Source organism: Microtus oregoni, unplaced genomic scaffold (assembly GCF_018167655.1).
Source record: "Microtus oregoni isolate MIOR12 unplaced genomic scaffold, Mior012 000029F_ref0000214, whole genome shotgun sequence".
In the NCBI taxonomy this organism is placed as follows: Eukaryota; Metazoa; Chordata; class Mammalia; order Rodentia; family Cricetidae; genus Microtus; species Microtus oregoni.
The window spans coordinates 23,904,689-23,916,901 of record NW_024543088.1 but is presented as its reverse complement, the minus strand read 5'-3'; the positions used below and the strand labels follow the sequence as shown (position 1 = coordinate 23,916,901).

General features: G+C 45.8%; 1 protein-coding gene across 4 annotated transcripts in view; it reads right to left on the bottom strand.

Annotated features, from left to right (window-relative positions):
* The window catches only part of Vps8 (VPS8 subunit of CORVET complex), a 225,342-nt gene that overhangs the window by 40,410 nt on the left and 172,719 nt on the right, over window positions 1-12,213 (bottom strand). For all 4 annotated transcript variants that reach the window (XM_041678171.1, XM_041678173.1, XM_041678172.1 and 1 more), the window contains one exon: window positions 9,154-9,316. In XM_041678171.1, coding sequence (XP_041534105.1) covers window positions 9,154-9,316 — 163 coding nt within the window. The remainder of the gene's footprint in view (window positions 1-9,153; window positions 9,317-12,213) is intronic.

Genomic DNA, 12,213 nt, shown 5'->3' with positions numbered 1-12,213 from the left:
TGACAAGCTTGCACAGGCTGTGTAGACTATAACAATAGAAGTTTGTTTGCATTGTGTTTCTGGAGGTTGGGAACAGTAAGAGTGAGAGATGCATTGATGAGAGCCTTCCTGCTACGCCAAACATGTCAGAAGTGAAAACTTGCCAGCTTGGGACCCTTTCTTTTCTTGGAAAGTTTTCTTAATGGCAACTGTGAGACTCCAATCTCGTGACCTTATATAACTCTAACCCCAGCATATGAACCTGGTCAAGCTTCCAATACACAACCTTTGAAAGACATACTCAAATCCTACCACTTACAATTATGAATACATACATAGTCTGGAAAGATGACTCAATAGGAAAAGTGCTTGCCATGCAAGCGTGAGGATGGGAGTTCAGATCCCCAGCTGGGCAGGCATGGAGGCTTGCCTGTAATCTCAGCAGTCAGGTGGCAGAGATGGGGTCCCAGGGCTGGCTAGCTAGAACAGCTAAACTCTGAGCTCTAGCTCAGGACATGATGCTGCCTTACTGAAAAACAGCAGACGAGAGACAGGACACCAACCTCTGACCTCCACACACAGATGCACTCACATCCTACAAACTCAGCCCACACACATGCAAACACACATACACACATGCAAACACAGATATACATATACAGACATTTATACATATATGCAAACACAGACACATTTTTGCAAACACACATACACATGCAAACCCATACATACATACATACATACATGTAAACCCATATATACATACATGAAAACATACATACATACATGCAAATAGAGATACACACATAGGAACAAAAAAGGGCATTTTTAAATGTGTGCCAGTTTAATAAGTCTTTCTAAGAGCCTGCTAGTTTAGTACGTTAAAGCAATGGTATACTACTACTTCAATGCACATTACTTCGAACATTGGTAAGATGAGTGTTTCCGCACTGTTGGGGAATAAAAATTTTAAGCCCTTACTTTATATTTCAATAAAAAATTTAATTATGTACAATGGCTGAAAATTCTTGCATTGTTATTCTCAGGCGTCTTGGACACAAGCCTTTGCTGATTGGTAGGAATGTTAGGCCATTCATTACAACAGATCTAGAAAAGAGGTGAAGACCAGGCCAGTGACAGCTATGGCTGTCTACACACAGCCCAGTCCCCAGCAAGTGACAGCTATGGCTGTCTACACACAGCCCAGTCCCCAGCAAGTGACAGTTATGGCTGTCTACACACAGCCCAGTCCCCAGCAAGTGACAGCTATGGCTGTCTACACACAGCCCAGTCCCAGGCCAGTGACAGTTATGGCTGTCTACACACAGCCCAGTCCCCAGCAAGTGACAGTTATGGCTGTCTACACACAGCCCAGTCCCTGGCAAGTGATAACTATGGTCGTCTACGTACAGCCCAGACCCCAGCAAGTGATAGCTATGGCCGTCTACACACAGCCCAGGCCCTGGCAAGTGACAGCTATGGCTGTATACACACAGCCCAGGCCCTGGGCCATTATTACCCACTTTGCTTTAAAACCACCAGTGTCTCCTAACAGCAAACATGTTGTCACTGCTCCTTCCTTACCAGTTTCCACATTTACACCACCCCACCATCTCACAGTGCTGCTCAGGTTGGTCTCAGCTTTCCCAGTAGCTGGGCCTACAAGCATGTGGCTGGCACTGTACCTGGTTCCCCCACTCCCCTCCTCAGACCCTTTCGGCATGCTCTTCTGTGGCTTCAAATGTTTTGCCAACATGGCTGCTATCTTTGGAGCCTTCCGAGAAGAGCTTAAGGGCTCTATGTGTAGGTATGTATATTCCCTGCTGCTCACACTGAGTTTCTCACCTTCTAACGTTCTATTCGCCTCTCACACCAACCCGGTGCCGAAGACAATTGAAAACACAGTGTCTGCTACACACTTCACGGGAGTGTCTTCCAGACTTCCTGCTGCCTAAGCTAAGCTGCTAGTGACAGCTATGGTCTCGCTGTTTGCCAGTATGAGTTACAGGTGAGTGCAGCGGCTCACCACACATGCATGAAGCTTTGGGTTTGTTCCCCAGCACCATATAGAACCTGTCGCGGTGGGTGACACGCGCCTGTAATCCCGGCACTTGGAAGGTAGGGGTGGGAACAAGGTTCAGGTCAATCTGGGCCAGATGAGACTTTGTCACAAGCAATAAAAACAAAATGAAACAAAGCTATAAACCAATGTATGCTATTGTGCTGGTTTAGAAGAAAAAGGCCCCCAAAGGAAGCAGCACTATTAGGAGGTATGGCCTTGGAGGAAGAAAGTCACTGTCGGGGTGGGCTTTGAGGTCTCTTTTGCTCAAGTTTCCCTCAGTGTAACTGTCAGTCAGCTTCCTGTTACCTGCAAGATGTAGCACTCTCAACTCCAGCACCACATCTGCCTGCCTGCTGCCATGCTCCTCATCATGATGATAATGGACTGGAATCTTTGAAACGGTAAGCAAGCCACCCCAATTAAATGCTTTCTTTATAAGAGCTGCCGAGGTCATGGTGTCTTTTCACAGCAATAGAAAACCTTAACTAAGACAGTTATAGTACCAAGAAAGACAACTGGCCCAAGGTAGGTGTATGTTAAATATTGGCTGGAGTAGTGGTTACTTAGTACCATCCATCCATCCATCCATCCATCATCCATCCACGCATGCATGCGCGCGCACACACACACACACACCCACACACACACACCCCACACACACCCATGCGATCATTGGAAAACGGACAACTCTGTTAACAAAGTTGCATTTATGTTAGAATCACTGATCATCTCTCTGTTTTCCAAGTCATATAAATGCTCATCTGATTTATACGTTTCATTTAGAAGACATTCTTGAGAAATGCCATTATTACTAAACACTGAGATCTCATTTTTAGTATACATACCTTCGATTTAATTTTTTTATAGTAGAGTTAATACTCTTTAAAAATGGACTTCTGACTTTAAAAAACGAGCTTCTGATTTTATTAAACAGCAAGGTGATTTATAGTTCCACAGTATTGTGGGAATTCAAAATACACAGCAATGTGCAAAGTACAGAGAACACAAATATCATTTACTGAATAATTATTTGGAGGTAACAAATTCTGCCCACTAACACTGCTTGTGAATTCATTCTCCAAGATAAGATGTGTTCTCAGATGTGTGCAGTGCTGAGGAACTGAGGCCACACTCAATTCCAAGGGGAAGCTCGTGTGTTCTCCCCTGTGGTGTACACAGTCATCTTCCTATCAGTAAATGGGAAACTTTTATTTAGATGCCTGCTGTCTCTACAGCGGAGGCTGATTTTGAACAACATATTATAAAACTCTTAAAGAATATCCAATTTTTTGAAATTTTAAAAGAATCAACAACTTGAATGTGTCTGGTATGTGACAACCTGCTGCTAATTTATTATCTGCTCAGGAGAACATCAAACCTGGGCTGTGGAGACAGTTCTGTGGGTATAAAAAGAAGAGTATGCCGCACAAGGACCTGAGTCTGAATCCCCTGAACCCACACAAAACTAGACACGAAGCATAAATGTCTGTAATCCTGGCAACCCTATGATGAGGGGGACGGCAGAGACAGGTGGATCCCTGCGAGTTAAGCAGCCAGCTGGCCTGTGTACACAGGGAATAAAGCACAGGAGCCAGCGCCCCAGAGGAAAAGGTGTAGGCCAATGCCCAGGTTGTTCTCAGCTTCCTGTGTGCACCATACTGACATAGACAAGTGGAACACACACGCCACAAATACGTTAGGAAAAACAGAGAAACACTGTGGGCCCTGGGAGAACAGGCGATGAAGAAATATGAGTGATGGAGGAGCTGAGGGTGCATGCGCTGTCAGAAGAGGTGGAGCTGGAGACGTGAACAGGCGATGAAGAAATATGAGTGATGGAGGAGCTGAGGGTGCATGCGCTGTCAGAAGAGGTGGAGCTGGAGACGTGACAGCAGTGGCAGGCATGAGAGGCAGACTGTGTACTCTTGCCCAGCAAGGTCAGTGGAGCATCCGGGAGCTTAAGCACCTGCAGATTCAGACACCAAACAAGCTGCCCAACCACAGGATCACTCGAGTTCAGGGAAACAATGGAGGCCTGAGGTGAAGAATGGTCTGCTTTTTGAGCTGGATCTCCTTGAAGGACCACCATGTTCCGTAATGCTGCTGGGGGCCGTGTGTGGGTCAACGGCTCTGGTGTGGCTAGGTTTGGATTGATGCCTAAGGACCGTGTTATTACCTAATGACATGCAGATGTTCACGGCCTGTCCCTTGGTGGTGTCTAGGTCTGGGCTGCCATCGAGGGCCATGTCTGGGTCCGAGGTCCTGCCACAACCAGGTTCTGAGTTGATGTCCATGGCCCACCGAACATTGAGCAGAGGTCCCTGGCCTGCACTGCTGCCTGAAGTCATGTTGATGCTGGTGGGCCATGCTGTCACAGGAGGCCATACTGATGTGAGTGTGGCCTGAGCTGCTAAGGTGATGTCAGGTCCGTGCTGCTACAGAGGGCCATGTCTGGGTCTGTGGTCTTACTGTGGCCTGAATCCACGCAGATCTCTACGGGTCCTGCTACATCAGAGTCTGGTCTGGGTCCATGGCTCCACTGTAACTGGGAGCACTGTTTGTGATCTGTGCTCACGCCAGAAACCATGCCCCCTCAGACAGTAAAGAGCAAAGAAGCTACTTGGCAGTGATACTGGTGATTGCAATTGCGCAGCTGAGCACGAGGAGCATGGAAGACTTCTGTGACAACCCCACCTCCACTCCAGCCCCTCCCCCAAATAGTAACAGCCTAAACAAGAAGCCATCGATGAGAATTCTTAAAAAACGGTGACAGGATGCTCAAGTGTCATTCTCCACCAAAGAGGCTTCCAGCAGGGATGGGGAGGGGAAGCACGCGGTTCTATTTTAAGGGGCAGGCCACTCAAGAGTATACAGATAACATGAATTGGACTTTTTCTTTTTGCTAGGAGGAGGTCAGTCACAAGGGTGGCGAGGGGGGGAATGGACAGGGATGGACTAGGAAGCGAATGTGACAGGGGTGTGATGTGAAATCCCTAAAGAATCAATAAAAATATTATTTTGGGGGGGGGAAGAAAGAAAAGCAGAAAAGAAATAAAAATTACAAAGAGACAAAAGATAAACAGAACTCTGAACTTCATTAATAATGTTTGAGAGCTAGCAAATCTTTTTTCTTTGAACTTATACTTAAAAATGAAGATAAATTCAAGAATCATTTTTTAAAATTTAAGAGTGAGTTCACCTCATCGAATGCTAAACCATGCCAATGGAAGTATTATTTGTTACTTTGACTCTAATAAATGAATAAATTAAGATGATACTAAAATTATTTGATATTAATATAGATGAATAAACGTAATGAGATGCTGAGTTCTTCAACTGAAATGTTTCTCTTGTGCATTCTATTTGTGCATGGAGAGAACAGGAGTGAGATAGGCCAGCTAGGACGACCTGGGCCCTGAGGTCTCCTGAGTGCCCACACACCCCTGAGACTAAGGGAAGAAACTCATTTGGATACTTCTCTTGGTTATACAGGATCAAATCCTTATTCCAGGAGAAAGGAGGCATCCTGTAGAAATAACTCCTGCCATGGTCATGTTAATTTGTTAGAAGACAACAAGTATGTAAACTGGATTGGCTGTATATGTTGGCTGATGTGAAGTTAGGTAAGATTGGCAGGAAACAACACTTGACCAGCTAGGACCACAGGTGTGGGGGGTAAGCGTTGTATGAAGCTGAGCTGGAGTTAGAAGCTGAAGAGTTAAATATCAGTTATCATGTTTCCTAAAATGATAAAACAAAAAGCTATTTGAAAGGATGGTGTTCCAAGGGCAATGGGATATTCCAAACTCTGTGTACAGAGAGAAGCCGGTGAAAGCCGAGTGGCCCCAGCATGCTCTCTAGACAGACTTAAGCAGGATGGACAGACCTTCAGAGGAAACCAAAGCATCAAAGTAAACCTCTCAAGCCGGGCGGTGGTGGCGCACGCCTTTAATCCCAGCACTTGGGAGGCAGAGGCAGGTGGATCTCTGTGAATTCAAGACCAGCCTGGTCTACAAGAGCTAGTTCCAGGACAGGCTCCAAAACCAAGGAGAAACACTGTCTCGAAAAACCAAAAAAAAAAAAAAAACCAAAAAACAAAAAACAAAGTAAACCTCTCAGAGAGTGAACTTTAATGAAAACCACCACACTATGGGATTGATAGTTATTACTTACAGATTCTTATGATTAAAAATGTGAGTCATACGATGTGGAGGACTAGCAATGTGTGTGCATCTGTTTTATCGACAAAATTACCAAGCAGTTTCCTGGCAGGATGGAGGGAGGTGGGTGTTCCTAAAAACACGAGTTCAAGCACTAGCTCTCCCCTCTGAGTTGCATCTAGTTCCTTCAGTTTTAAAATTACAGCTACCTTACCTCATGCAGCTGTGTGAAGCTAAACAATACAAGTATCTGTCAGAGTGCATATCAACCCTTTTCCGTGCGGACCACAGATTATTAGAAGGGCCCTCTCTGCCACACAGAACAGAACAGCCACAGGGAGAAATGCTGCCGACACGGATGTCTAGATTTGAAAGTAGATGCCTCTCTGACGTGCACTGAGGAGGTGAAGGCAAACCGAGTGTTTTTTCTCCCAATGTCTGAGGCATGGAGATGGAGACGTGGGTAATGAATGTATTGCAAATGGTTTCAGAACTATAAGATTTTTTTTCCTATAGAAAGTAATAAGCTGACTTTAAAATTTATAATGAGACTTTCAATGAAAATGAGGGGACAGGGAGGAAGAGTTTCATTTTTTCACTATTAAACTACAGAACGTGTTTCTATTGTGACTTTGAGTTTGGGGTCATGTAGCCAACCCAGGCCAACACAATTACAGGACAAGTCCATCACAACCTTCAGGACACTTCTTGCAGGTAACTGAGAGACATAATCAGGGTCCCCCAATTGTAAGCAGATAACTGAGAGACATAAGCAGGGTCCCCCAATTGTAAGCATGTAATTTTAAGATGTTTGCTTTGTTCCTTTTTAGTTTTGTAAGATTTGAAACTGGGATGCTGATGTAGACAGAGTAGCTGTTTTCACAGTATACACCACGTGATGCCCTGGAACGCCAGTTTCCCATGCAAGCAGCAAAATCCGGCACATTCTCCATCCTAAGCTCAAGAGCTACATCTGCCTCTGCAGCTCTTTACAAAGAGTGCTGAGAATCTGAACTTATACCAGATGGACCGGCGGTAACAAGGGCTTTTACTGTTCTTTTCAGTGGAATCTTTTTGGTCAAACTGTCATTAGCTAGTACTGTATTTACATACAGGGTCTCTTTTCCTGACAGATGTATTTTTCTACTCATAGACAACCAGTAAATTCATTACCAGTTTCAAAAAACTGCAGTGAGCCAAGTGGTGGTGGTGCACGCCTTTAATCTAACCCTTGGGAGATGGAGGCAGAGGCAGGAGGATCTCTATGAGCTTGTGGTCAGCCTGGTCTACAGAGAGAGTTCCACGCATCCAGGGCTACATAGAGAAATCCTGTCTTGAAAAACCAAACTAAAACCAGCGCATGTACACACACACACACACACACACACACACACACACACACTGAAAGGCAACAGTCAAATGTTAGAAATAAAAGCAAATCTGAAGGACTCACATAACTTTGCAGTCAAATTTCCTACAAAATGACAAAACTAGGAAACTGTTTAGAGTGTGAGCTAATCAACTTTTTACTAAGGTACAAAGACGATTCAATGACTAGGAACATGCAAAAGAGTAAGTCCCACTCCTGGTTCATGGCCTGTATGTAAAGCCAGTCAAAAATGCATCAGGGGCTTCTGGAGGTGGTGAGGAGAGGCTGGGTTCCAAGAGAGATGGCGACCTGTGAGGGAGGTGGCACTCATGAGGGAGCTCTTCACCTCTGGATACAGCCATGCTCATGTCCAATGCACGTCCTCTTCTGTTGAGAGCAGAGGTTTGTTCTCCACCGCGTCTGCCCCATTCTTCCTCTTATTTACCTTTGCATCCAAACTTGCCTATCTTATTCCCCTCCCCATTTCCCCTTGCAGGGGCAGCTAACATCATCTCCCATGATTCTTTACATCTGATTCAGGTACACTCATTTTCTGTTCTTCCAGCATGGTTCATCTGAAAGTGTCTGTCAAGCAGTAAGAATATAAACAATCGGCCTTTGTCCCTGGATCCTGGCAAAGAGCTCTTTAAAATCTGGAACTGGGGCTCCACAGTTAAGAGGACCCAGGTTCAATTCCCAGCACCCACAGGATGGTTCAAAACCTTCTGTAATTCCATTTGCAAGAAATCCAATGCCCTCTTTCTGGCCCCCTTGGACCCTGCATGTATGTGGCACACAGACATACAGATAGGCAAAACACACAAATACACAAAATAAAAGTTAATAAATCCAAACAACAAACAAAAAACCCAATCCTACTTTTAAAGAAGAGCGCTTTTTTGTTTTCTCTTTTCTTTTTGGTTTTTCGAGGCAGGGTTTCTCTGTGTAACAGTCCTGGCTCCTGGCTGTCCTGGAACTCACTCTGTAAATCAGGCTGGCCTGGAACTCATAGAGATCCGCCTGCCTCTGCCTCCCAAGTGCTAGGATAAAGGGGTGTGCTACCACCACCCAGCCAAGAAGATCACCTTTTGTACGCCAATGAGATGACTGGAGCTGGGGACCCCTGTATAGTCTGGGGATGAGGGCTTGTGGTCAGGAAGATTAAGTTACAGGTCGAGGTTTCAAACTTTCAGCTCTATCCCTCCACCTCCAGGGGCAGCGAGAAGTTTCTGAAACGAACACGATGCACAGAGCATACAAGCAGCACCTCGTCCATCACCAGCTCTGAGAGAGTAGTGATGCCACACTCCTGCCAGCACGCGCTCGTCAGTATTGACACATGTTCGCCTGACCTCGCTGACTTGCTGCTCTGTCAAAGGTCCCCGACAGGGCAGAAGACATTTCATCAGCTTGTCAGGGCAGAGCAGACAGGCTCTCCAAACACTCAACGCGACTGAACAGGAGACGTCACGCATTCCATTTCTATCAGGTAAACCGGAGATGTATGGGACCTGGCAATGTAGGCCAGGCCCAGCAGACTGACAAGAAAAGCAAAGGCCACGTGAGCAGTGAACCAGTCCTACCTGTGAGGTTACCCGGCCTTTCTTGTCTTCTGAAGAGTTTTCACTGAGCTTGCCCGCTTTACTGCTCGAGCTGCATTTGTAACAGATCCATCTCGTTTGGCCCTCAATTTCCAGGGTGCACTCCTTGCTTTGTAGACAGAATGAATGATACAAATGGCCGCAGCTACAAAAGGAAGACAAACAACTTGTTCTTTTCCTTAGCATAAAACCCATAAACACGAACAGTGACAGGGTTGGCGGTGCACTTGTATATGGTAAAGAAAAATCCCAAAGGAGCTAGTGGCTGGCTGCACAGGGACGAGAATCAGGACATGAATTCTTGAGCTGTGAGTGGGCACACCTCCACAGTTCTCTGCCTGCAGAAGCTGAGCTCAGTAGATGCTCAGTCCCAAACCGGAGCTTCCTAATAATTGTTTCCAGGTAGCTTTTAAAAAAGTAATTGGGGAAAAACATCACAATTACTTGAGTGGCTTGGTAAAAACATAAGTGCCCTCATCATGTTCAAGGCAGATTTGAAACAACGACACAAATGCCACGCTCTGAAGCTTTAACACTGCTCCTAAGAAGGCACCCGAGGCTGGCTGCTGACGATGCCTCTCCGTGCTCATTCCTGGATCCTTTTTCTAGCCAGAAACACAGGCTGAGTGTGGATCATCTACTTTCTCTTCTTGATGCTGTTTCTTTCCATACAGAACCTGCTTCTCATACACTTGCCTTTCCTTACCTAGCCCTGCTCCTTTAGTTAGCATCTCTGGTTCCAAACCTTTAAAACACCATGGGCTCATGACTCCCAGGTGTCACCAGACAGCTCCTTTAGCCCTATGCTCCTGTCTCCTTGAGACTCTACCCTGGGTGTCTGAGAGGGGTCTTAAGCCCCTAACTTCGATCAACTCCTCCTTACTGTTTTTGCCTTGCACACATGAGCGCATCTATCAGTAAACCCTGTTGTTCTGCCCCACATGACACCCCGAGTTCTCACTTCTTAGTTCTTTGCTACCTACTGCACTGGGCCATCTCTCAAGCAGGCTACTGAAGTTGCCTTACTGGTCATTTTCTGTTCTTCCTTGGCCCTCCTGAGTCTATTCTCAAAACAGCAACCACTGACACCTGATATATCACTCCATCCTCAAAACTACCCCGTCTGTGCCTTCTCAGAAAAAATATGTCCAACTTTGTACAAGAACCTAGTTCCTGTCCAGTTGGTCTCTGTTGTCCCTTGGGCATTCTCTCTTGTCAATTTCCTCTTCACTCTGTCCAGACCTCTGGTGCCACCCACTCACTGCCCCCGAGGCCTGACAGGAAGGGTGCTGCCCGACGGCCTCCCCATCCCTAACCCCTGGCTGAACACACGCCCCACAAACTAGATAGCCACTTCCTAATGCTTTAAAATCACTTAAACATAAATAGGGAGGCAGTCCCCTTCTGCTCTTTATAAATTTAGTAGCTACCAACATCCTTTTTCCTCTATGCTGTTTTATTTTATTAATATGATAAGCAGCTACATTTTAATTAGCTTTCAAAGCTGTCTGTTAACAAGTCATTTCGACAGTGAGGTCTTTCTAACCATGCTACACAAAACACCCAGTCCCCCAAACCTCTGCAAACCTCTCTGCATGTTTCATTCTTGTATTTCATAGTTATCACTGCTTCATATTCCACTCGTGTGCTCACGCTGATCCTCATCCTGATGAATAGATCTGGCACACAGCACTGTCTTTGTAGGGTTTCCACTGCTGTGCTAAAACACCATGACTGCGATGGTCTGAATGGAAATGACCCTCACAGGCTCATATAAACGGATGCTTGGTCCCCAGGTGGTAGAACTATTTGGAAAGGATTAGGAGGTGTGGCCTTGGAGGAGGCCTGCCACTGGGAGCAGGTTTTGAGGTTTCAAAAGCTCATAACATTCCCAGTTAGTTCTCTCTGCCTTGTGCTTATGGATGAAAATGTGGGCCTTCAGCTACTGCTCCAGAACCATGCCTGCCTTCCTGCTCCTGCCCTCCCAGGAGTCACCCTCTGAAACAATAAGCCCCCAATAAATTCTTCCTTCTATAAGGTGCCTTGGTTGTAGTGTCCTATCATAGCAATAAAAAAAAATAACTAGACAAAGACCAAAAGCAGCCTGGGGAGGAAGGGTTTATTTCAGCTCACAACTCTCAGGTCACATCTGTCTCTCAGGTGAGAAAAGGCAGGAACCCGAAGGCAAGAACTGAAGCAGACACCATGGAAAAATGCTACTGACTGGCTTGCTTCTCAAGGCTTGCTCATTTTTTAATGTGTATGGGTATTCTGCGTGGATGCCTGGTATTCATGGAGGCCAGAAGAGGATATCAGATCCCCAGAATTGGAGTTACTGATGGTTGTGAGCTGCCATGTGGCACAGAGAACTGAACCACTGAGCCATCTCTCCAGCCCAAGCCTGTTTCCTTACAGAACTCAGTTCACCTGCTCAAGGGTGGCACCAACTACACCAGTCTGGGCCCTCACAGCGATAATCATCAATTAAGGCCTGGAGGCCAGCCTTATGGAGGCATTTTCTCAACTGGATTCCTTCTAATTAGTTTGTGTTAAACTGACAAGACAGAACTAACGAACCAATCAGGATAACCGACTTTTGAAGGACTGGGTTCTTGGTCTCTGAGAACACTGTCTTCTCTCATCTCAGACCTGCCAGCTTTCCTGCACAGCTGGCACTGACAAAAACACTCATGCCAGGCACTCGGTGACTGATTACAAAACCTCAAGATGTAGTTACTGCTACTATCTCAATCTACAAATAAGGAAGCGAAGATATAAAAGGATAAAATCAACTTGTCCAAAGTCTGAACTAGCACATGGCAGGACTACATTTGAAATCAGCATGCTTGACTGGAATCTCCACGAGTATTTGGACTCTCTTTGGTCCTGAGACTAACCTCGCCATGTATCACTTGTGTATGAGTATCTCCTCTCCTGGTATTGCTGTGTTGCTGACCCCTAAGCATCTATTTCCAGAGTCAATGTGGCTCTAGATCTCTGATGGAAGTATGACTATTAGATAACCCTGCCCAGAATCCTGCA